This window comes from Entelurus aequoreus, linkage group LG26 (genome assembly GCF_033978785.1).
Source record: "Entelurus aequoreus isolate RoL-2023_Sb linkage group LG26, RoL_Eaeq_v1.1, whole genome shotgun sequence".
In the NCBI taxonomy this organism is placed as follows: domain Eukaryota; kingdom Metazoa; phylum Chordata; class Actinopteri; order Syngnathiformes; family Syngnathidae; genus Entelurus; species Entelurus aequoreus.
In genome coordinates this window covers 16496768-16524267 of record NC_084756.1, presented here as the reverse complement: position 1 = coordinate 16524267, position 27500 = coordinate 16496768, and the positions used below count along the sequence as shown (strand labels likewise).

The 27500-nt window shown below is 37.0% G+C and overlaps 3 protein-coding genes across 3 annotated transcripts in view; 2 read left to right on the top strand and 1 right to left on the bottom strand.

The window, feature by feature from the left end:
- The first annotated feature begins 1180 nt into the window (after positions 1–1180).
- Positions 1181–11211, top strand: LOC133643146 (uncharacterized protein C1orf50 homolog). The gene is made up of 5 exons (XM_062037555.1): positions 1181–1471; positions 4551–4666; positions 4766–4852; positions 5865–5996; positions 10870–11211. Exons 1-5 carry the CDS (start codon positions 1423–1425, stop codon positions 11062–11064), a joined length of 579 nt encoding a protein of 192 aa, XP_061893539.1. The 5' UTR covers positions 1181–1422; the 3' UTR covers positions 11065–11211.
- A 1084-nt stretch (positions 11212–12295) lies between these two features.
- On the bottom strand, positions 12296–23046 carry LOC133643598 (AP-5 complex subunit beta-1-like). Its single transcript, XM_062038267.1, has 3 exons — positions 22764–23046; positions 20315–21097; positions 12296–15901 (listed from the first exon to the last, which is right to left on the bottom strand). Exons 1-3 carry the CDS (start codon positions 22899–22901, stop codon positions 14042–14044), a joined length of 2781 nt encoding a protein of 926 aa, XP_061894251.1. The 5' UTR covers positions 22902–23046; the 3' UTR covers positions 12296–14041.
- A 1207-nt stretch (positions 23047–24253) lies between these two features.
- The window catches only part of LOC133643137 (EKC/KEOPS complex subunit Tp53rkb-like), a 3376-nt gene continuing 129 nt past the window's right edge, over positions 24254–27500 (top strand). Inside the window, exons 1-2 of the mRNA XM_062037545.1 lie at positions 24254–24480; positions 26932–27500. The exon at positions 26932–27500 is cut by the window's right edge and continues 129 nt beyond it. Of these exons, the coding sequence (XP_061893529.1) occupies positions 24285–24480; positions 26932–27407 (672 nt within the window). The 5' untranslated portion in view covers positions 24254–24284 and the 3' untranslated portion in view covers positions 27408–27500. The remainder of the gene's footprint in view (positions 24481–26931) is intronic.

Sequence of the window (27500 nt, the reverse complement as noted above, 5' to 3'; positions counted from 1 at the left end):
TTTCAGCATTAATGGTGCCTTCACAGATGTGTAAGTTACCCATTCCTAAGTTAAGTTAAACTTAACTTAACTTGGGCACTAATACACCCCCATACCATCACAGATGCTGGCTTTTCAACTTTGTGACTATAACAATGCAGACTCGTCAGACCACAGAACACTTTCCCACTTTGCATCAGTCCATCTTAGATGAGCTCGGGCCCAGCAAAGCCGGCGGCGTTTCTGGGTGTTGTTGATAAATGGCTTTCGCTTTGCCTAGTAGAGTTTTAACTTGCACTTACAGATGTAGCAACAAACTATTTAATTTATCTTATTTTGATATGTAAATTGCTCAACCTGTAGTCAATTATTAAATTGTACTGAATGTGCCTTGTTTTGTTTGTATATTCATTGTCGATTGTTCAATAAAAATATATACTCCGTACCAGAAGAAAATAACTCATGATACCACAAAAAATACCCCAATGGTAGGACGTAATCATGAGATAAAAAGTCCAAAATAATGACATAAAAAGTCGAAATTATAAGATAAGAAAGTCGGTATTATGAAACAAAAGTCATAACTATGAGATAAAAAGTCGAAATTATGAGATAGTCGAAACTATGAGCTACAAGTCATATTTATGATATAAAAACAGATTTTTATGTCATAATTTTGACTTTTTAAGTTCATAATTTTTACATTCTCGCTCATAATTATGACGTTTTATCTCATAATTATCACTTTCTTATCGCATAAATATGACTTTTTTATCTCCTGATTACGACCTTTCTTATCGCACCATTATGACTTTTAATCTTATAATAATAACTTACCATTCGGGTTTGTTTGTTTTTTAGCGATAACAAGTTTCCATATTTACAAGACAAACTTTGGTATGTTGAATATTATTTAAATTGACAATAATATTTGATCCTTTTTTTCTGTTCCAGTGTTGAACGTTCAAACACCGGAAGTAAACGCTACGGCAAATTCACTGGGACAAAACTCAACGCAAAATTACACATGCACAGTATGGGTTCATTTATTTATTATTTATTTCCGCTGGCAGAAAACTAAGACGCATTTGGTGGCCACGTCGTGTATTATATATTTATACGTATTATTAATGTATTTGTGTTAACTATTTTGTGTGTCATTTGACTATTAATCGACAACTAAGTAAAACAAAAAAAAACCTAACATGACCGTGGACGATTGACTTCCGGGTCACAGCAAGTAGGGTCCAAACGTGTACTTTGACTTGTACTACTACAGTACTACAGTAGTGTCTTCTACCTGCGTACTGCTTGCTTACTTAACACCGCCGAAAGTGCTGACGTGTGTACAAGAACATTATGTTCTCCTGAGAGGTGACTTACATATATTCATGTAATACACGCAGTAGGTGTAAGATTACAACACAATCGTCGAGAGTAAAAATGGACAAAACTGTCAGCCTCCTCGATCAACCTGACAAAACCACCAAAGGTAAATAAACGTGTTAATACCTTTTGTTTTTTGCATTTATAACATTGTATTAGTAATTCAAGTGCTGACTTGTTGTTGAACGCAAATCCTAACAATTTGTATCAAAAACCTTATCATTAAGTGACAAATGATTGCATTGCAGTGGTATGAAATACATGAGTTTAGGGACGACATGGTCGGACTTGTACGTGTTGCGTAGTACTTATTGTGTGAATGCTACAAAGCATTCACACATGTTTTTTTATTCAACAACTTCTTATTCTCCAGAGTTTGGCGTGCTCTACCTTCCACATTTTTCATCCGATTCAAACCTTCCGACTTCAAACTGTTCAGCCTAATCGGGAATCGCGGGCTTTCCCTTACCAAATTCCCAGATTTCCCAGAATTCCAGGTTTTCCGGGACATTTTTCCTCATTCAAAATTAATTGGCCATTTTTCAAACTTCCACCATTTCCACATTTTTCAACCGATTCAAACCATTCCACCTTCAACCCATTCTACCATCCTGGACATTCAAACTTATTATTTTTCCAAGTTCAAAAAAATTCCAGGATTTTCCAGAATTCCCATGTCCACCCTTTTTTTCAACGCATTTCAACCGTTCCACCGTCAAAACATTCCTCTTTATTAGGACAAAAAACAAAGTTGTTTTTTTAACTGGAAAAATTTCCGGTTTTCCCGAAGTTCCAGGAATTGCGTAATACCATTTCTCAATTCAACATGTTACTACTTCAACATTTCTCGACCATTTGAAAAATTCCAACACCAACCATTTCAACTAGAGATGTCCAATAGTATCGGCCTGCCGATATTATCGGCCGATAAATGCTTTAAAATTTAATATCGGAAATTATCGGTATCAGGTTTTTTTTATTATCGGTATCGTTTTTATTTTATTTTTTTATTAAATCAACATAAAAAACACAAGATACACTTACAATTAGTGCACCAACCCAAAAAACCTCCCTCCCCCATTTACACTCATTCACACAAAAGGGTTGTTTCTTTCTGTTATTAATATTCTGGTTCCTACATTATATATCAATACAGTCTGCAAGGGATACAGTCCGTAAGCACACATGATTGTGCGTGCTGCTGGTCCACTAATAGTACTAACCTTTAACAGTTAATTTTACTCATTTTCATTCATTACTACTTTCTATGTAACTGTTTTTATACTGTTTTACTTTCTTTTTTATTCAAGAAAATGTTTTTAATTTATTCATCTTACTTTATTTTATTAATTAAAAAAAAAAAGGACTTTATCTTCACCATACCTGGTTGTCCAAATTAGGCATAATAATGTGTTAATTCCACGACTGTATGTATCGGTTGATATCGGTATCGATATCGGTAATTAAAGAGTTGGACAATATCGGAATATCTGATATCGGCCATTATCGGACTTCAACTCATTCAAGTTTATTTTTTTTTACCATTTTCAAAAAAATTCCTGCTTTTCCCGGCATTCCCAAATTTTGGGGAAATTCCCATTTAAATCAATGGGACATTTTTCAAAGTTCCACAACTCCCACATTTTTCATCTGATTCAAACTGTTCCAACTTCAAAATATTCTGCCTGTTTGGAAATGGTTTGCTTTACTTCAACAATTCTAAAAAAAAAGTCCAGGATTTCAGTTCAACTTCAGCATTGGAGCATTGACACGCAATTCCTTCAAGAATGGCCTTATCTAGTTGCATATGTAGTTGATACCGATACCTATGAATTTCCACGATTCTCGATACATATTCGATACCACAATAAAAAAAAACTTTGTCTCAAAGTGTCAAGTATTTAAGATCACTGTGCTTCAACATTATCAATAAAAAAGATGTATTTTATAACCTCCCTGTAAATCAAAGCAAACAATACAGTGCTTATAAATATGTTCATAAATAACAACCATTATCAATTTTTTTTCTTTCTAAAAAGAACAGCGGTGGCTTGGAGCCTTCAAGTATGTAAACAAACAATATTGTTATGAATATTCTTTCAATATAGTGCAGGGTTGTACGGTATACCGGTATTAGTATAGTACCGCGATATTAATGAATCATATTTGGTACTATATCGCCTCTGAAAAGTACCGGTCCGGTTATTTAAGAACAAACTTGCAATAAGAAACATATGTTTAATGTACCGTGAGATTTTTTTTGGCAACAGAAAGACAATAATGCAATTTTTTGTGGTCCCCTTTATATAGAAAAATACCGAAAAGTATCGAAATTATTTTGGTACCGGTACCAAAATATTGGTATCGGGACAACACTAATATAGTGGTAGTGTGAAGTCATCATGTCATTTGTAATGAAATTGGCTTATGGAAAGGTTGAAAAATATATTTAAAGACAAATCTTTGTGTTTTTTATTCTTCATTAGTATCAACATTTCAGCCTTTTCTTATTACATTGTCTTTTTGCTCTATTTTTCTAGTTTTTGTTTCGTTTCTTTCTAAAAAAATAAATAAATTAAAGAGCTGCGTTCACCAAATGACCCCCTCGTGATCGCTTGTATTTGACTACAGAATACATATATGATGCAAGATACACCCTTTTATCACTTTTTAATATGTACGTCCTCCACTCACTATATATAGCAACAAAGTGGCTAAAGGGCATCACACATAATTTCTGCTACATCTTATCCTCTGGCAAACCATGCGCGTACAGGTGTTGTGAAGCCCAGTTACGTGTGCAGCTACAGTCAAGCTACACTGACACACTGTCGTTATCGTTTTTTTATGAGCAAGAGCGAACCGGAAGCAGGCTTCCACAAATAAATAAATATAGGGAAACGCTGGATCTTTTTTAAAAAACAGCAGGCTATATTTTTCGGCGCTAACTCTGTGCTCAGTATTGACGCAGCTCGCATAGGAAATAGTGTTATACAGTAATTGGTAGTGACGATACTGAAAAAAGTAGGTATCTGTATTTTTTGCATGTTGGTATCGAAATGTCGATACTTTTGACAACCTTTGTGGTAAATATATATGAACATTATATAATATTAAATGTATATGAGTATCGTTTGGTGTTAAATAAATATATATTGAGTATACATCATGTATTTGTGTTGTAGTGGTTCTGGTAGAGAGCAGTAGTAGTCCTGGAGGAGTGCAACTGGTCAGTGCTTATCAGACTACAAGAGTCGGGGATGCTATGGATTTAGTAGCTCTGGCATCACAAGTACAAAAGGTGAGTTGCGGTATTTTCATTGGGTGTTAAGTCAATATGTATTATACACACATATAGTGCACACTAACATTCTGCTTAACAAACATCGTGTTTTCTCAGGGAGATGATTTTATTAAAGCCAATGCTTGCAACAAACTGTCAGTGATTGCTGAGCACATCAGATATCTTCAAGAACAAGCTAGAAAGGTGAGTGGGAAATGACTTCAATTATATTACGGTATATGTACTCTCCATGTCTATATCTGTATCTGTGTACATCTTTCCATCTATAGCAATGTCTCTCTTCTTGTGAATAGTAGACATTATACATATACATATATGTATATATCATGCTTCTATCTTTATCTATGTGTAGAAAATATCAATGTTTATCTAAATCTATTAGTGGGTATACACACACACAAAAATTTATTTTATAAATATATATATATATATATATATATATATATATATACATACATTAGGTCAGGAAAAAACACAAGAGGCTATATATATATATATATATATATATATATATATATATATATATATATATATATATATATATATATATATATATATATATATATATATATATATATATATATATATATATATACACACACATACATACATACGTTAGGTCAGGAAAAAACACAAGAGACTATATCATCTCTGCTCGTCAGGGGATTTTATAAAATCCCCTGACGAGCAGGGAAACCTGTGAAACAGGCTTGTAGGGATGATATAGCCTCTTGTGTTTTTTCCTGACCTAACGTATATTCCGCTCTACCCCGGTACTGAGCACTGTATAACGGATAAACCACAGAAACCTTGACTATATATAATGTATATATATTTTTTGTATTTCTGTGTATATAAGTGTGTTTAAACGTGTATTTAAATGTGTAATAGTGTGTACATATACACACTAGTATATGTGTGTGTATTTGTGTTTATATACGTGTATTAGAGCGTATATTTACACCTTTTTGTGTATATTTGTATGTTTTAGTGCAGAGGTGTCAAAGTCGTTTTCACTGAGGGCCACATCGCATGTATAATTGTGTACATTTACATGTGTGTTATTATGTATAATTGTGTGTGTACATTTACACGTGTGTTATGTATAATTGTGTGTGCACATTTACTTGTGTGATAGTATGTATAATTGTGTGTACATTTACATGCGTGTTATTATGTATAATTGTGTGTGCAGGTGTTGGAAGAAGCCAAGAGGGATGCAGAGCTGCATCATGCTGCGTGTAACATCGTAAAGAAAGCAGGAAACATGTACTACCTCTACCAGCGACCGTCTGGACAAAAGTACTTTTCCATCATTTCCCCGAAGGTTAGCTTTTACTTCTTCTTCATTACTTCCCAGTAACAACACTACTTCATACAATACTACTACTAACTGAAGCACGTTACAGCAGATATTAACATAAAATGAACAAGTAGATTAATAAGAGTTGGAGAGTAACAACTAATGTTGATGTCAACATTGCCACAGTCAGAAGTACATGACACGTAAGATGGATCGATCCATAAATTGGTGGCGTTGATACCAAGGGGAGTATCAGTATATGATCGACACTAGTGTAATTAAGTCAATATTTTTTATTCCCTCAAAATAATTTTGCTGTTGTTTTTGTTCATGTTTACAAATTCGGATTCATTTCCTGGCACAGGAGGACTTTAAAGGCAAAAAAACAAAGGATTTAAAAGAGTATAGTAATTAGAGATGTCCGATAATGGCTTTTTTGCCGATATCCGATATTCCGATATTGTCCAACTCTTAATTACTGGTTCCGATATCAACCGATACCGAAAAAACAGTCGTTGAATTAGCACATTATTATGCCTAATTTTGTTGTGATGCCCCGCTGGATGCATTAAGAGTTAAGGTTTTCCAAAATAAATCAACTCAAGTTCTGGAAAAGAAATGCCAACATGGCACTGCCATATTTATTATTGAAGTCACAAAGTGCATTATTTTTTTTAACATGCCTCAAAACAGCAGCTTGGAATTGGGGTGGGGGGTGGGGGGGCGGGGGGGGTATATTGTAGCGTCCCGGAAGTGTCCCGGAAGTGTTAGTGCTGCAAGGGGTTCTGGTTTGATTTTTATTAAGGATCCCCATTAGCTGGTTGCCTCAACAACCCACTAGTCTTCCTGGGGTCCACAATTCAATACAATTACAAGTAAAAGCATATAATTATAACTACACAATACAGAAAAAAATAAAAGCATCAATAAAAAAACAAGCAAACAATTTACAGTCACAGAATAATAATTACCATATAAATATAACTACACAATATAAAACCAAACAAATCATCAATGAGCAAACTAATTTAAAAACTCAGATAAAATATTACTCTCTTTTTAAAAACCTGTTTACTTTCAATGCTGGTGAGAATTCGAGGCAGGTTATTCCAGAGCGATAAAGATCTATAAATAAAAGATTTCCGCAAAGCATTCTTCCTGGGACGAGGGAGTACAAAATGCCCCTCACTGGATGCCCTGGTATTGTGATTATGTATAGTGCTACTGTGAACTATTTGGGCCATGAGAAAAGCAGGAGTTTTACTACCGGTTACTGATTTTAACAATATAAGAGTATTAGCCAACAACCTGTTCTGCACTGTTAGCCAGGAAAGAGAAGCATGCATTTGGTTCACATTGGTTCTTAGTGAACAACCAAGAACCAGCCTTGCTGCCCTATTCTGGACAATCTGGAGCTTACTGATCTCACCACTTGCAGCAGACGCCCAGACTGTAGAACAATAGTCAATATGACACAAGTCTAAACTCTTAACAATTTGACAAAGAAGAGGTGGATCAGCAAAACCAGCACATTTCCTGGAAATACCAACAGCCCTTCCCATCTTTGTAACTATATCACTGATATGATTTGACCAGGATAGAGTGCAGTCCGGCATCACTCCAAGGAGCTTAGCACTTCTGACCTGTTGAACTGTTGAAATACCTAGCCTCAAATCCAACTTTGGGTCACAAGATAACCCTTGCCTAGTCCCCAATATAATACTTTTTGTTTTTGAGGTGTTAAGGACAAGTCTGTTACATACTGTCCAGTCATGCACAGCTTTTAGTTCCTCACTCAATACTACATTAAGTACACTGCATGATGGTGCAGCATGATATAAGGTTGCATCATCAGCATAAAGAACCAATCTTGCACGCCCGGTAGCCCAAGGTAAATCATTGGTGAATATAGAAAAAAGTAAAGGTCCTAGGCAACTTCCCTGTGGAACACCACAATCCAAACTTCTGCTATTAGACAAGCTGCCATTAAGATACACCTGTTGTGATCTTGAGGACAAATAACTCTGTATCCACATTAAACTTGAAGTATTAAAACCATAACATTTAAGTTTCTCAATTAAAAGAGAGTGGTCAATCATGTCAAATGCAGCACTAAAATCTAACAGCACAGCTCCAACCAACATAGAATTATCTATAGCATTAAGCCAATCGTCCGTCATTTGTATAAGAGCCGTGGCCGTAGAGTGGCCCGTTCTATATGCATGTTGAGAATCAGTTGCTAGCCCATTTGATTGAAAGTAAGCTTGAATTTGTGCATACACACATTTCTCCAGTATTTTACATAACCCAGGTAGGATGCTTATTGGTCTAGAATTGCCCTCATTGAAAGCCAATTTGGTATCCTTATGTAGAGGAGTAACCTTAGCCACCTTCCATATCTTTGGACACAGGCCCACTTGTAAACATTTATTAAAAATATGACAAACAGGCACTGATATGATACCAGCAGTCATTTTCAGTAATTTACTATCCAGGTTGTCTACATCTGCTACTTTGTTGTCAGGAAGAGAGTGTAGTAACCTCTCAACCTCACTGACTTCAACCTGATGAAAATTGAATTCACAGTCCTTATTATCCATTATAATATTCCTAATGAGGTCAGCTGATTTGTTGTTATTGGGTATATGCATACCATGCCTTAATTGAGATACCTTGTCAACATAATAGTTATTAAAATGATTGGCAATGTCACATGGCTTAGTGAGTACCAACCCATTTGATTCCACAAAAGGTGTACAGACATTGTTCTTTCTACCCATGATTTCATTCAAAACATTCCATAAGTTTTTGCTATCATATCTCACATCATATAACCTCTGTTTGTAATATTCCCTTTTTTTCAGTTTGTTTAACTTTGTGACCTGGTTTCTTAAGGAACAGTACTTATGCCTGTCATCAATTAAACCAGAGTTGACGGAGGATTTTTTTAGCCATGTCTCTTTCTGTCATTAAACTTCTAAGTCCATTATCAATCCATGGGGCAGACTTAGTTTTGACAGAAAACTTCTTCAAAGGGGCATGCTTGTCCACAACACTCATGTACATTAACATAAATAAGTCCAGTGCAGCCTCAGGGTCTTCCTCACTGCACACCTCGTTCCAATTTAAACAGGATATTTCATCAATAAAACATTCTTCATCAAATCTCTTATAAGACCTTGTAAAAATAATTTTCGCTTTAGGTTTAGGAACCCTTGTCTTTCTAGTGACAGATATTATATTGTGGTCAGTAAAACCTACAGGAACCGGGACTACTTTGGAGCATTGGTCCGGAACATTTGTATAAATATGATCAATGCATGTAGCTATAATAATACCATCACTATTACTACCTATTCTCGTGGGAGGGGCAACAATTTGGGACAGATTGCAAGCATTTAAAATGGATAGTAACTTATTTTTGTTTGTACACCCCTGTCCCAGCCAGTCAACATTCATATCACCCAGTAAATAGATTTCTCTATTCGCATCTGATATCCTGTCAAACATCTCACATAACTCCTTCAGATACAGAGCATCAGCACTAGGAGGCCTATAGAAACAGCCTACTATAATTGGTTTCAAATAAGGCAGATAGACCTGCACACAAATAGCTTCAATACTCTCCCTCATCAAATCATTGCGCACTTTGATAGGGTATTTGTTCTGTTGTGTTACGGTGCGGATGTTCTCCCGAAATGTGTTTTTTTCATTCTTGTTTGGTGTGGGTTCACAGTGTGGCGCATATTTGTAACAGTGTTAAAGTTGTTTATACGGCCACCGTCAGTGTAACCTGTATGGCTGTTGACCAAATATGCGATGCATTCACTTGTGTGTGTGTGTGTGTGTGTGTGTGTGTGTGTGTGTGTGTGTGTGTGTGTGTGTGTGTGTGTGTGTGTGTAAAGCTGTAGATATTATGTGACTGGGCGGGCACGCAACGGCAGTGCCTTAAAGGTTTATTGGGGCTCTGTACTTCTCCCTACGTCCGTGTACACAGCGGCGTTTTAAAAAGTCATACATTTTACTTTTTGAAACTGATACCGATAATTTTGAAACCGATACCGATAATTTACGATATTACATTTTAAAGTATTTATCGGCCGATAATATCGGCAGTCCGATATTATCGGACATCTCTAATAGTAATAGAGGTTTTTACTTTGTTATGATCAAACAATTGTATGTAATAGAATAGAATACCCCAAAAGAGACAAGCGGTAGAAAATGGATGGATGGATAGATAATAGAATACAGTACTCGTTGAAATACAGTGTTGATATTGTTGAACTGTCAATAGCACTCACCATAGATCAGGAACACAGTTCATACATGTAATGATATCAGCCAATCCCACTCATGGATGATCAGCAGCATAAAAAAACACTTATGAGAATTTGATACCTGAAATGTTTCAAAAGAAAGAAGCAAAATAAATCACTCTTGAATCAACACAGTAGTTAATACTATGATTATTGTTAATTACAAACTAAATGTGGGATATAAATAATAATGGAAGTATAATTGTTTGTATATAGTATATAATTGGTACAAAGGTTTAACTAACACGTGTACAAGGATATTTCACATGTCTATATAATTGAACAGTGTTTATGCTGTGTACAATGTGTATTTATAATATGTTGTGCAAAGGAAATTTTATATTTTTTGGAAGCTCATCTTGTATTTGACATTGTTTATAGGGTTAGGCGCAATAAGTGTTCAACTTCAGCCTAGACCCTTTCGGTCTGCAACATTTTCAATTTATGAATGTAAAACTGTTTGTTTATGTAAAACTGTTTGTTAATTTTGTTGACCACTGACCGAAGAAATAATAATAAATTAAAAAAAGCATGTTACCGGTAATTATTTGGTGATTTTTCTTGTGATGTTTTGTCAGGAATGGGGCCCGAGTTGTCCTCACCAGTTTGTGGGAGCGTTCAAACTGCAACACGACATGTCTTGGACTCCTGAAGATGGCGTGCAGAAAAGAGACGCAGAGAACGCCATCATGGACAAACTCCTCAGCCAGCAGGCGGCATTACCGTCTCACCTGGAACCCAACTTCAGAAGTCTCACTGATATAGCCAAATAAACATTTATATGTATATAATAATTATTATTACTATTATATACAGATATATGAACGCCACAACATCTGATAATTTAATAATACTTTCATTGTTTCACAGTACTGGTATTTTGCAGTTTGCTTCAGCTGGGTTTGGGATGAACATGTGAATTAAACATAATAAAAATATAATAATTTGTCATGTTGAATGTAGTGTTGATTTCATTATAAACACATTGAAAGTCATTGATTACATTTAGTTCATTTTTCTGGATTTGATATATCTGTTAAAAATAAATCGACCATAAAAAATATGTACTTTTCATAGTTTTAAATATGATAAAAAATGCATACTTCCTCTCTATATATTTAATATACATGTTTGGACATTAGCAGTAGTTTGTGATTTGATGATCAATTGTACTGGTAGGAAACAGTTATATTTATCAAAAAGGCAATGATAATTGCACACATCAGCCCTTGTGTCCAACATCAGTATGAATATAAAATAAATATGAATGGTATATTAACCCTATAACGTCAAACGTATCATAAGTGATACATACTGTATGTTGTTGAGCCCTCTACATCAGAGCTGGGCAAATGTTTTGACTCAGGGGCCACATTGACAAAAAAAAAAAGTGTCTGGGGGCGGGGGGGCAATGTGTATGTGTGTATAAATGATATATACACACTTAGGTGTAAACATCTGCTGTACAACAGTGGCGGGCCGTGCGTTTCCCACCTAGGCCTTCAGTGATGTCAATGATTACCTCTCAAAATACTATCATTGATGTCACCACATGACCATTGCTGGAGAAATACTATACAGGAACACATTTACGCACTACTGTGCATTGAATAACCTCAACAGTGTACAAAACAGGTTATTTTCTGGCACATTTAAAAGTCAATAAACCCGCATCAGCAATTAAAACATATCTTATGTGGTACTGTCAAAATTTAAAATTGCAAAAAACATTCAAACGTGAAAAAATAAAGAAATCAAATATTTGAACTCACAATTTGTAGAACCCATTCGAGCTTCCAGGTTGGCCGACATCGTCTCACAACATGTAGTTTCTCTTTAAATATCCTTCTTGAAAATGGCCTTGCAAATATATGTGTTGTCTTGTCTAATCATAAAAGATGCAGACGAGGCGTATTGGCTGAATTCTTAGAGTTTACTGCATAGCGTGCTCGTCAATAACATCCAGCTGCCGGCATGTCTCCATTCAACAACCTAAACGGGGCTACTGCGCATGGTCTTCATTACTGTGGCATGCTGGGTAATGGAGTTCTTATGTTACCTAGCTCATAACATCACAATGTATATCTGCCACGTAATCAACATTTTATTCTCCTTCTTTGTGGGTCAACACTTCCTGCTAAGTTGCAACTTGTGATTGGATACTCACTTTGGAGTTAACAGTCTCGTTAACATCAGGCTACCTAGATAGGCTACTGTCAACAACTAGTGATCTGATTGGCTATCGCAACTGTCTATCAACTGTATGTGTTCTCAAATTCATCTGCTAACGGCCCAGGTGAGTATCCAATCACAGGACACATAAATGTCACGTTCAACGTGAGGCCATCTAGAAGGCATTACTGTCAACAACTCGTGATCTGATTGGCTATCGCAACTGTCTATCAACTGTATGTCCCCGTTCACTTACAGTGCACGGACGCCTGCATTGTTGCTTCTGAAGGCCTCTGGCAGATTTCGTACAGCATGGCAACATAAGCTAGCCGAATTCTGATTGGATACAAACTAAAACTAAAAACAACAACACTGGAAGGAGCATAATATGACATGAAAATAATATGAATACTTTTAGATATTTAGGGAAAGTAAATTACCGTATTTTTCGGACTATAAGTCATAGTTTGGGGGTGCGACTAATACTCAGGAGCGACTTATGTCTGAAATTATTAACACATTACCGTAAAATATAAAATAATATTATCTAGCTCATTCACGTAAGAGACTAGACGTTTAACATTTCATGGGATTTAGCGATTAGGAGTGACAGATTGTTTGGTAAACGTATAGCATGTTCTATATGTTATAGTTATTTGAATGACTCTTACCACAATCATTGGTACTTTAACTTTAACTTAACATAATATGTTACGTTAACATACCAGGCACATTCTCAGTTGGTTATTTATGCGTCATATAACGTACACTTATTCAGCCTGTTGTTCACTACTCTTTATTTATTTTAAATTGCCTTTCAAATGTGTATTCTTGGTGTTGGGTTTTATCAAATAAATTTCCCTAAAAAATGTGACTTATACTCCAGTGCAACTTATATATGTTTTTTCCCTTCTTTATTATGCATTTTCGGCCGGTGCGATTTATACTCCGAAAAATACGGTAATTATTTTTTTTAATTTTTATTTTTGGCGACACCTCGTGACCACAACAATGTATTAAGTTGCGCTCATGTCGCAGTATATTGAATGATGCGGACACGTTTGTTACTTGATACTTTCTAATACGCTTTTTCCCATAAAGAGCTTGTATGTGTAAGTATTACGCGACTGTAACTATTTGATACTTGTTTATATTGACACATTTTAGACTGCAATGTTGTTCAAAAAAGACCCTTATTAGGCATTTCTAGCTTGCACCATGGTGTGCTTAGCTGTTGTGTAGCTGCAAGCCTACCATGTTTGCCTTTTGTAAATGACTTGACTAAGAAGAAAAGATTAAACGTGTGTGTTTATTGGAGATTTGGATGTTAGCTGGTTGTCCAGCTTCGCACTAGGAAACTGCTTGTATTACACATGCAAGCCCAGATAATCCGATACTTGCGCTTTCTGCTGATATCGACACGAATATCAATTCGGGACACGCCTATCTGTCACGGTACGAAGTGTCACAGTGTCAAGGCTTCTAAAATGTTTTCAGGATGGCCGATTTTGTGTGACAAGAGATTTTAGAGTCCTACAGAAGAAGTTGTTGTTGTTCAGTCACTGAGTAGTAAGGGTTTCATGGACTGGCGGTCAAAGTGCACAGAAAGGAGGTCACGTGAGGCAGCAGCCGCCAGTTATCCGTGGCAATATTGAAGTGGACGGCGTCTTCTTCTGACGCCACTTTCATCAGGATGTGAAACTGTGGCGGAATGAAAAAGAGCAAGCGGACTTTGGCCCGCTCAGAAAGGTCCGATACGACAAAGGGGAGCAGATGTTTCTGCACCAAAGCTTCCACTTCCTTTGGTTGCATCTGGCAACAAAACAAGCTCCTGGCATCTTCTTTCTGTTCCTGGCTGATTTCCTCCCACAGGCTCTCAAACACACGCAGCTTGTCTGCTGGGGGCCAAGTGTCGGGGACGGGCAGAGGTCTCAGGGTCTGCTGAAGGACCACGTGGACGTCTGGCAGGGACGTGTGCCAAGTTAGACCGTTGGAGGTGCTGAACAGAGCGCTGGCGCGGAGGACGGTGGGGACTGGCAACCTGGGCTTCAGCCTGAGCTTCACCACGGGAGATGTCGTCCCCGCCAACAGGCAGGGGACATGGAGGTCGCCGAGGTCTTGGCAGGGATGGTCCCGGAAGCTGAAGTGCAGGCGGATGCTGAAGAGCTGATGGAAGCAGGGCATGCTGGGAAGTGGGCGGAGATGATAGAACAAGGACAGCTGAGAGCCAAAGCGAGGATCCTTGAATTGATCTCTGTAGGCTTCAAGTCCTGAAGCGCCGTCTGTCCGCTCGGGAAACGACTCCCCTTCTAGGTGGCTTTGGTTTCTTACCTCCTCCAGCCTGAACACGTCTTGATAGGTCGGGTGAACGCTCAGCTTCTCGCCGTCCGCCATGATGCAGGACAGCGAGCGCTGCTTGGTCTGCTGGCCCTCCTCCCGCGCACCCCGCGCCACGACACCGGACATCTTCTCCTTGCTCAGACTCGTCAGGAGGGTGTAGTACAGCCGGGCGTGATCCTCGATGTCTGAGTCGCCGTAGCAACCTGCCAGGCGCTGCAGGATGTCGGCCAGAGGGACGAACAGCGAGCTCAGGCTGGCGTGTGTCATCAGGCGCCGGCAAACATCCAGCATGGCGTTTCCCAGACGCCAGTTCGCACTCGTCCGCAGCGGCGACGATGGTGCTGTGAGCATGGCGGAAAGAAGGCTGAGGGTGCGTCGCTGAGGGATTTGGTCTTCCTCCGCCACCCGAGCCAACACCTTCAGGTGCCAGGTGAGGTCTTGCGAGGTCAAGTGAGAGGGCGGAGCCTCAACGATGGCTCCCTGCAGGGCCCTGCACAGCCGCGCAGCCCAGCGGCATTCGGGGAACACGTCAACCGTCCGGTCGGCCAAGTTAATGATGTTTGGCGCCAGGCGCGGTCGACGCCGATACAGCTCGCAGAGTTGATCTGCGATGCTGCGAGAGTACTTCCCCACGGGACAAAAGTAGACGAGAAACAGGAAAATGGCGCGAAAAAAGGTGACCGCCATCTCTCTGCCGCATCCTTTTTCCACGAGGCGGAGGAGCGAGGTGACGTGCTGGTGGAGATACAACATCCCCTTGCTCTCCTCGCCGCCGTCTTCCTCCTGGTAGATCAGCGCCAGCAGGTTGAAGCGCGCCAGCATGGAAGCGTCGTCGTCCAGCACGGTGGGCGCCAGAGTGCTGCCCAAGTGGGGCGTCAGCAGCACGGGGACGCTTTCCGGACCGCTCCCACAGCCGATGGGCCGGTTCTCGGGGAAATGCAAAATGTAGTCCATGAAGAAAAGCTTCTCGGGTTTCTTGAGCAGCGGATGTTGGGAGAGAACGACCAAACGCTTCAGGAGGAATGCTTCGTCGTCGGTGCTGAACAGGCTGTCCGTGTACGCGCACTTCATCAGCAGGGTGCTGTGGAGAAGACACACCTGGAAGCAGGATGTTTGATGTCAGTCGGATTGGAGCACGCTCCAAACTGTGGTACACTTGCAGGCTTTGAAAGGACAATCAAGGGTGTTCAGTAAAGTAATTAGTCCCTCCAGGAAGTCATGATCTCGCTAATTTACGCAAAATCAACCACAAATTATCATGAGGGGGCCTTTAGGGACATTATTCAGAATTACCTCTCACATAAACAACTGAAATGTTTTCCTCTCACACACACTACTGAAACACTCTCATACACACTATTGAAAGAGATGAAAACATTTCAGTAGTGTGTATGAGAGTGTTTCAGTAGTGTGCGTGAGAGGAAAACATTTCAGTAGTGTGTATGATAGTGTTTCAGTAGTTTGTATGAGAGTGTTTCAGCAGTGTGTATGAGTGTTTCAGTAGTGTGCATGAGAGTGTTTCAGTAGTGTGTGTGAGAGGAAAACATTTCAGTTGGGTGTATTAGAGTGTTTCAGTAGTGTGTATGAGAGTGTTTCAGTAGTGTGTGTGAGAGGAAAACATTTCAGTAGTGTGTATGAGAGTGTTTCAGTAGTGTGTGTGAGAGGAAAACATTTCAGTAATGTGTATGAGAGTGTTTCAGTAGTGCATACTTGCCAACCTTGAGACCTCCGATTCCGGGAGGTGGGGGGTGGGGTGGGGTGTGGTAAAGAGGGGAGGAGTAGAATTCACCAACTCGAGTATTTCATATATATTTCATATATATATATATATATATATATATATATATATACAGTATATATATATATATATATATATATATATATATATATATATATATATACTGTATGTATATATATATATATATATATATATATATATATACATACAGTATATATATATATATATATATATATATATATATATATATATATATATATATATATATATATATATACAGTATATATATATATATATATATATATATATATATATATATATATATATATATATATATATATATATATATATATATATATATATATACTGTATGTATATATATATATATATATATATATATATATATATATATATACACACACTACCGTTCAAAAGTTTGGGGTCACCCAAACAATTTTGTGGAATAGCCTTCATTTCTAAGAACAAGAATAGACTGTCGAGCTTCAGATGAAAGTTCTCTTTTTCTGGTCATTTTGAGCGTTTAATTGACCCCACAAATGTGATGCTCCAGAAACTCAATCTGCTCAAAGGAAGGTCAGTTTTGTAGCTTCTGTAACGAGCTAAACTGGTTTCAGATGTGTGAACATGATTGCACAAGGGTTTTGTAATCATCAATTAGCCTTCTGAGCCAATGAGCAAACACATTGTACCATTAGAACACTGGAGTGATAGTTGCTGGAAATGGGCCTCTATACACCTATGTAGATATTACACCAAAAACCAGACATTTGCAGCTAGAATAGTCATTTACCACATTAGCAATGTATAGAGTGTATTTCTTTAAAGTTAAGACTAGTTTAAAGTTATCATCATTGAAAAGTACAGTGCTTTTCCTTCAAAAATAAGGACATTTCAATGTGACCCCAAACTTTTGAACGGTAGTGTATATATTTATTTTATTATACATATAAATAAAAGAAATACTTGAATTTCAGTGTTTCGGAGGCTATCCAGTAGATAGCAGTATTGTCCTGTTTAAGAGTGTCACAACATTGCTGTTTACGGCAGACGAACTGCTTTACAGTAGACGAAAACATGACTGCTGTTGTTGTGTGTTGTTACCGCGCTGGGAGGACGTTAATGAAACTGCCTAACAATAAACCCACATAAGAAACCAAGAACTCGCCCTCGATCATTCTACAGTTATAACGTGATTGGGCAGGCACGCTGTTTATATAGTGGGAAAGCGGACGTGAAAACAGACTGTCGCCGCTGTCCCCACTCAGGTCCGCATGGAGCTGGAGGGGAGATTTTCGGGAGAAAATTTCTTCCGGGAGGTTTTCGGGAGAGGCGCTGAATTCCGGGAGTCTCCCGGAAAATCCGAGAGAGTTGGCAAGTATGCAGTAGCGTGTGTGAGAGGAAAACATTTCAGTAGGGTGTATTAGAGTGTTTCAGTAGTGTGTGTGAGAGGAAAACATTTCAGTAGGGTGTATTAGAGTGTTTCAGTAGTGTGTGTGAGAGGAAAACATTTCAGCAGTGTGTATGAGAGTGTTTCAGCAGTGTGTATGAGTGTTTCAGTAGTGTGTATGAGAGTGTTTCAGTAGTGAATTTTAGTGAGTGTTTCAGTAGTGTGTATGAGAGTGTTTCAGTAGTGAATTTTGCAGTAAAAATAAGTGGTACTGTTTTTCAATTTATAGTCAAAAAATTACAGTAGATTTTCTGTAAAAAAAAAAAAAGGCAGCTGAGACTAACATTTCACCATAAAATAACAGTTGTACTGTTTTTTTTAATTTACAGTAATGCACTGTTAAAAAACAAACAAAAAAACTTGCAGTAGATTTTATGGCAAAAAACTGGCAGCTCAGTCGCAAGAATGTTAACATAAAAATAACAGTGTTACAGTTTTGTTTTACAGTAAGTTGTCGAGGTGAGGTAAATAATCGATTTTTAGATGCATCGCAATTCGGGCATGGTCGATTATAAAATTGATTAGTGAACTTTGATAATCGATGTATTTATTGTAAATTAAGACAGTTTTAAAATTTGACTGACTGCAGGAAGCCTAATCCCTTAGAGATCTGACCAGCTCCTTTACTTTGTGTGTGCAAAACTGGAACATAAGTTTCCAGTTTTGCACACATTTCCATGCATTTAATCAATTTAAACTACTGCTAAAACTACTTATTTACCCTCATGAAACTAGTATAAAAACTATTTTCCCTCATGAAACTAGTACTATACCTTCATGAAACTACCTATTTACCCTCATAAAACTAGTCCGAAAACTGTATTTACTTCATGAAAATAGTGCTATAATTACTGTAACTTTCATTTTACCTTCATTAATTTATGATTAAAACTACATATTTACCCTAATGAAACTATTACTAAAACTACTTATTTACCCTCATGAAACTAGTATAAAAACAATTTTCCTTCATGAAACTACTTATTTACCCTCATGAAACTAGTACGAAAACTCCGTATTTACTTCATGAAAATAGTGCTATAACTACTATAACTTTCATTTTACCCTCATGAAAGTAGGATTAAAACTACATATTTACTCTAAGGAAACTACTTATTTACCCAAATGAAACTATTACTAAAGCTACTTATTTACCCAAATGAAACTATTACTAAAGCTACTTATTTACCTTACTGAAACTAGTACTAAAACTACTTATTTACCTTAATGAAACTACAACTAAAACTACTTATTTACCCTAATAAAACTAGTACTAAAACTACTTACTTACCTTAATGAGACTAGTACTAAAATTTTGTATTTACCCTAATGAAACTAGTACTAAAACTACTTATTTACCCTCATGAAACTAGTATAATAACTATTTTCCCTCATGAAATTAGTACTATACCTTCATGAAACTACCTATTTACCCTCATGAAACTAGTACTAAAACTCGTATTTACTTCATGAAAATAGTGCTATAACTACTATAACTTTAATTTTACCCTCACAAAATTATGATTAAAACTACATATTTACCCTGATGAAACTATTATTAAAACTACTTAATTACCCTATTGAAACTATTACTAAAGCTACTTATTTACCCTCATGAAACTACTACTAAAACTACTTATTTACTTTCATGAAACTTGTACTAAAACTACTTATTTACCTTCATGAAACTAGTACTAAAACTACTTATTTACCCTCATGAAACTAGTATAAAAACTATTTTCCCTCATGAAACTGGTACTATACCTTCATGAAACTACTTATTTACCCTCATAAAACTAGTACGAAAACTACTTCATGAAAATAGTGCTATAACTACTAAAACTTAAAACTATAACTTTACCTACGTATTTACTCTAATGAAAATATTAGTAAAGCTACTTATTCACCCTCATGAAACTAGTACTAAAACTACTTATTTACCCTAATGAAACTAGTACTAAAACTACTTATTTACCCTAATGAAAGTATTACTTAAACTACTTATTTACCCTAATGAATCTAGTACTAAAACTACTGATTTACCCTAATGAAACTAGTACTAAAACTACTTATTTACCCTAATGAAACTAGTACTAAAACTACTTATTTACCTTCAAGAAACTAGTACTAAAACTACTTATTTACCCTAATGAAACAAGTACTAAAAGTACTTATTTATTTATCAGTCCGATAGAAGATAACGGACACCACTTAAAACCACAGCAATAAAAACTTGGGTGTTTGGCACTTAAACGTGTTGGTAAAAAGCAAAGGAATGCTGAAGATGTTACCAAAGAATACAAACCTCACTGGTGCCGAGCAGCCGCAGCAGCTGAGACCTGAATATGGACGGCGGGACAGCCGGCACCATGGCAACCACCTCCATCAGTCTGTGGAGAGTCGTCGCCTGACACAGCGGCGTGAAAAGGAAACTATTCTCCAGGATGGAAGACAAGACGCAGCGCAGATCCTTGCAGTCTCGCCCCACCTGAAGAACGGGCACGGTGTCCATGTGGTCCATGAGGAGGGAGGACAAGATGACCAAGTCTTTGTTCGTTCCTACCACTTCCTGCTCTGCTTCCGGGCTGGGAAATGCATTTACCCCCAACAGTGCTTGCAGATGCTCGTCGCCACATGCGGGGTCTAGGGCCAGTCTATATACACAGTTCCTCAACACCAGAGTATGAAGTCCCGCGTAAGGCTGGTGAAGTCTGGAACTTTCTTTCGTCCCAAGTCCAGCGAGCAGCTCCAGGTGCTGAGACAGGAGTCCTGGACAGCACGCCTCCATCTCTCGCAGGCATTCGCTCGCTGTGGCTTTCAGCAAAGGGTCGGCTGGCAAGTCGGACGTGTCCTGCACCATCTGAAGGAGCACGTCCAGGAAGTCCTCACAGAGCTGACCTTCTCGGCTCACACAGAAGGTGCAGATGAAGACGGAGGTGAGGGCGATGAGGAGGTGGGTGCGATACGCCGGACATTTGGGCGGACACTGGACGAAAAGAGACAGGAGCTCCAAGACCGTCTCCTCACCGACAGATTGGGAGGAGCAAAGGAGGGACGGATGCTCGCATAGCGGCGACAGCAGGAGAATCTGAGGTGGATGACAAATATATACAGTTGTGGTCAAAAGTTTACATACACTTGTAAAGAATATAATGTCATGGCTGTCTTGAGTTTCCAATCATTTCTACAACTCTTATTGTTTTGTGATAGAGTGATAGGAGCACATACTTGTTGGTCACAAAAAACATTCATGAAGTTTGGTTCTTTTATGAATTTATTATGGGTCTACTGAAAATGTGACCAAATCTGCTGGGTCAAAAGTATACATACAGCAATGTTGATATTTGCTTACATGTCCCTTGGCAAGTTTCACTGCAATAAGGCGCTTTTGGTAGCCATCCACAAGCTTCTGGTTGAATTTTTGACCACTCCTCTTGACAAAATTGGTGCAGTTCTGCTAAATGTGTTGGTTTTCTGACATGGACTTGTTTCTTCAAAGATATATACATATATACACACACTGTACATACATATATATACATACATTATATACATATATATACATACAGTACATATATACATATATACATACAGTACATATATACATACAGACTAGTACATACATACAAAGATATATACATACATACATACAGTACATACATATATATACATACATAGATACAGTACATACTTACATAGATATATACATACAGTACATAAGTATATATATATATACACATACAGTACATACATATATACATACATTATGTACATTCATAGACAATCACATACAGTATATACACTACTGTTCAAAAGTTTGGGGTCACATTGAAATGCCCTTATTTTTGAAGGAGAAGCACTGTACTTTTCAATGAAGATAACTTTAAACTAGTCTTAACTTTAAAGAAATACACTCTATACATTGCTAATGTGGTAAATGACTATTCTAGCTGCAAATGTCTGGTTTTTGGTGCAATATCTACATAGGTGTTTAGAGGCCCATTTCCAGAAACTATCACTCCTGTGTTCTAATGGTACAATGTGTTTGCTCGGTGGCTCAGAAGGCTAATTGATGATTAGAAAACCCTTGTGCAATCATGTTCACACATCTGAAACCAGTTTAGCTCGTTACAGAAGCTACAAAACTGACCTTCCTTTGAGCAGATTGAGTTTCTGGAGCATCACATTTGTGGGGTCAATTAAACGCTCAAAATGGCCAGAAAAAGAGAACTTTCATCTGAAACTCGACAGTCTATTCTTGTTCTTAGAAATGAAGGCTATTCCACAAAATTGTTTGGGTGACCCCAAACTTTTGAACGGTAGTGTACATACATACAGTATATATATATATATATATATATATATATATATATATATATATATATATATATATATATATATATATATATATATATATATATATATATATATATATACAGTACATACAAAGATATATACATACAGTACATACATATATACATACATACAGTACATACTTATATAGATATATACATACAGTACATAAGTATGTATATACATACAGTACATACAAAAATATATACATGTATACCTACAGTACATACATATATATATATACATACAGTACATACTTACATAGATATATACATACAGTACATAAGTATGTATAGTATTAAGTATATATAATACATAAGTATACATACAAAGATGTATACATACATACAGTACATTCAAATGCACACCCAGTATTTTTTTTTTCCCCCGATAAGACTTACTTTAGTAATGTAGTTGACTTTGTCATCTCGGAGTTCATGAAGTAGTTCCGCTAAGAAAATATCTGCTGATGATGAAGAAATAAACATACAAGGACTACGAAAGAAAGCAGCAATTCTATTCGTCCAATTGTCCGCCATCACAAACTAAAATACTCTACTTATTTGATGTCCAAACGTCTACTATTAAACACGTGGCGTGTAGATAACACAACATAACACAACATGTACGTTGTTTGTTGTTACTTTATCGACGATCAGCACTTTTTCCGCGTTCTCTTCTTCGTTGGCTTTATTGGCAGTTGGCAAGCCAATTTAAGGCGCATTAGCGCCACCAACTGGACATAAGTGTGATCCGCAGATTTGACACAAAAAAAAAAAAGATAAAATAATTTTAAAAATGAATAAAATATTACAATTGAAATGTATTAAATTATACAACTTATTTTTTCTGATAAACTCAATGATGTGATTTTGTTTTTATATTTTAGGCTGATTTCCCCAAAAACCCTGTCAGTGTAAACGCGCGTGTTTTCTTCTTCTTTTTAGGGCGGTATAAAAAGTCAGTTGTGAACAGCTGTCATCTTGTGGTCTAAAATGGTTACTGCATTGTCTTCCAGCGGTTCCAATGTTACATGCAAAATAACTACAATTGTAAATTGGGAAATAATTAAGTTATTTACAACTAAAGCTTTGCGCACATCATATATTCACCAAGTTAAGGTGCCATCTTTTGGGGTAATAATAAAGATGTGTTCTTTTGTGCGTTATAATTTATTTTCAATACATATGCATTGCCCTAATGATGGAAACTTAGCCCCCACCAAGATGGCTGCCAAGTAGGCACGTCGCTTAGTATGGCTGTGTCACGCCAAATTTCTTCCCTCTACAAAAACCTTCCCTCCCCCATTTACTTCCGGGGCTGCGTCCAATAAAATCACAAAGTTGCCGGGGGTCCTTAACCTGCACGCGACTGTCTTGTTTCGCGCCTGTACAAAAAAAAACAATAATCGATTTCTTCAGATTCCAGCAGCTGTCAAAGACGAAGTATCATTCCAGCGACGGGCAGTCAAAGCCGAAGTGCTATCGATCGCTGTCAATGACGTAAGAGGAAACATGACCACGGAAGTAAATGGGGGAGGGAAGGTTTTTGTAGAGGGAAGAAATTTGCCGTGACGGCTGCTCCAGTGCGCCCGTCTTTGTGATATATAGTTGATTTTTTAAACACTTTTACAAAACAATTTATTGTTTTGTTTACAATTTTCTGAAAACTGACAAACCCTTACCGTAACCTACAAAATAAAATGTATTTAAAGACAAGCAACCGCTAGCTTCTGTCATTAGCAGTGGTCGCAAACGTCGTTTTCAAACTTGTAAAGAGAAAAAAAATCCCAAAGCATTTCATTACATATTTATGATTTCATTATGCCACTGGATCAGTTTAGTGAAGGAAAAAACTTTCACGGAGACATCCGGTACACGCAACCGGAAGTAAAAACGGAAAGTAGCAGCAGCTTGTGGCTAATGGAGGGTGCTAGGAAAATGGAATTATTAAAGCAAGGCGCTGAAGCGCGGATATACAAAACTATATTTTTAGGGAGGCCGACAATTGTAAAAGAAAGATTCCAAAAACGTTACAGACATCCAGTTCTGGAGGAAAAACTCACGCACCGAAGGACGGTACAAGAAGTTCGAGCCATTCTTAGATGTCGGAGAGCAGGCGAGTACTGCAAACATTTATTTATTTACACTCTTTATCATATTAGCCACATGAAAGTAGGACTCAAAATACTCATTTATCTTCTTGAAACTTGTTCTAAAAGTATTTATTTACCCTCTTGAAACTATTAATAACATTATTTCACCCATGCGCACATTACGCTATTTACACTCATGAAACTATGACTCAAACTAATATTACCAACTAAAACTACTCATTTATTACCCTCGCGAAACTAGTATTATATTTACGAATGTATCTTCATGAAACTAATGCTATAACTAATTTGACCTATTTATTTCAACTTATTTTACCCTCATGACTAAAACTTCCAACTTACCCTAATAAAACTTTTACTCAAACTACTTATTTACCTCCATGAAACTAGTAGTAAAACCACTTAGTTATCCTCATGAAACTAGTACTAAAAGTACTCAAATTATTTACCATTATGAAACTAAGACTAAAACAACTGAGTTACCTTTATGAAACTAGTACTCAAACTACTAAATTCACCCTAATGAAACTAGTACTAAACAATTTATTTACCCTCATGAAACTAATTAAAACTACAATTTACTCTCATGAAACTAGTACTAAACAATTTACCCTCATGAAACTCGTATAACAACTATTTTCCCTCATGAAACTAATTAAAACTACTATTTACCCTCATGAAACTAGTAATATGCCTTTGTGAAACTAATACCAAAATTACGTATTTACCTTCATGAAACTAGGACTAAAACTACTAAATTCACCCTCACGAAACTACTGCTAAAGCTACTTATTTACCCTCATAAAACTAATATAAAAACTATTTTCCCTCATGAAACTAGTACGAAAACTCTGTTTACTTCATGAAAATAGTGCTAGAACTACTATAATTTTCATTGTACTCTCATTAAAGTATGATTATAACTACATATTTACTCTAATGAAACTATTACTTAAACTACTTATTTACCCGAATGAAACTAGTACTAAAACGACTTATTTACCCTAATGAAACTAGGACTAAAACTACTTATTTACACTAATTAAACTATTACTAAAGCTACTTATTTACCCTATTGAAACTAGTACTAAAACTACTTATATACCTTCATGAAACTAGACTAAAACTACTTATTTACCTTCATGAAACTAGTACTAAAACTACTTATTTACCCTACTGCAACTATCACTAAAGCTACTTCTTTACCCTCATGAAACTAGTACTAAAACTACGTATTTACCTTAAGGAAACTAGTACTAAAACTACTTATTTACCTTCATGAAACTAGGACTAAAACTACTCATTTACCCGAATGAAACTATTACTAAAGATACTTATTTACCCTAATCAAACTAGCACTAAAACTACTTATATACCTTCATGAAACTAGACTAAAACTACTTATTTACCTTCATGAAACTAGTACTAAAACTACTTATTTACCCTACTGCAACTATCACTAAAGCTACTTCTTTACCCTCATGAAACTAGTACTAAAACTACGTATTTACCTTAAGGAAACTAGTACTAAAACTACTTATTTACCTTCATGAAACTAGGATAAAACTACTCATTTACCCGAATGAAACTATTACTAAAGATACTTATTTACCCTAATCAAACTAGCACTAAAACTACTTATATACCTTCATGAAACTAGTACTAAAACTACTTATTTACCTTCATGAAACTAGTAATAAAACTACTTATTTACCTTCATGAAACTAGGACTAAAACTACTTATTTACCCTAATGAAACTATATTACTAAAGCTACTTATTTACCCTAGTGAAACTAGTACTAAAACTACTTATATACCTTCATGAAACTAGTACTAAAACTACTTATATACTTTCAGGAAAGTAGTTCTAAAACTACTTATACCTTCATGAAACTATCACTAAAACTACCTATTTACCCTCATTACACTAGTACTAAAACTACTGATTTACCTTGTAGCTGAGATAGGCTCCAGCGACCCCGAAGGGAATAAGCGGTAGAAAATGGATGGATGGATGGAAACTAATACTAAAACTACTTATTTACCCTCATGAAACTAGTACTAAAACTACCTATTTACCCTCATGAAACCAGCACTAAAACTACTTATTTACCTTCAGGAAACTAGTACTTCAACTACTTATTTACCCTCATGAAACTAGTACTAAAACTACTTATCTACTCATGAAACTAGTACTAAAACTACTTATTTACCCTCATGAAACTAGCACTAAAACAGTTTGCCGCCCTTGTGGTGATCCATCAGCGTTCCTCTTTTTTCCCCAGTTTAGGAATTGTTTTTTTTTCCTGGTCTCAAACTGAGCCCCCCTTGAATGGGTCTGTAGTGAAAATGTAATGTCATTGTACTTGTTAAGTGCAATGACAGCAAAGTTCAATTCCAAAAGGACTCCTCATTAAAGTGGGAATTGAAGGTAATGTTTTGTCGTCATCAGGCATATGTGCTCCTGCGGTCTACTTTGTGGACTACACGTCTCACCGCATCTTCCTGGAGGAAATCCAAGATAGCTCCACAGTGTGCGAGCACATCGCCTCGTCCTGTGCTGCCGACATGGCCCTGGAGAGTCTGGCTGAGAAAATGGGTCAGATGTTGGCCAGAATGCACGACGAGGACGTGGTCCACGGAGACCTGACCACGTCCAACATGCTGCTGAGACGTCCTGATGGACACGCAGAGACCGAGCTGGTCCTCATCGACTTCGGTCTCAGTTCCATCTCGGCTCTTCCAGAAGACAAAGGTGTGGATTTGTATGTGCTGGAAAAAGCATTCCTCAGTTCTCATCCCAACACAGAAGAAATATTCAGCAGGATGCTGAAGAAGTACGCAGCTTCTTCCAAAAAGTCTGCAGCTGTCCTAAAAAAGCTGGACGAGGTCCGATTAAGAGGTAGAAAACGATCCATGGTTGGATGACAAGGAACTTTTATTCTTGTTACTTTATCATAACACCACAACAGTCATAACTGTACAAATATCATATTCAGTTGCAGACTCCATGCTTTTTAT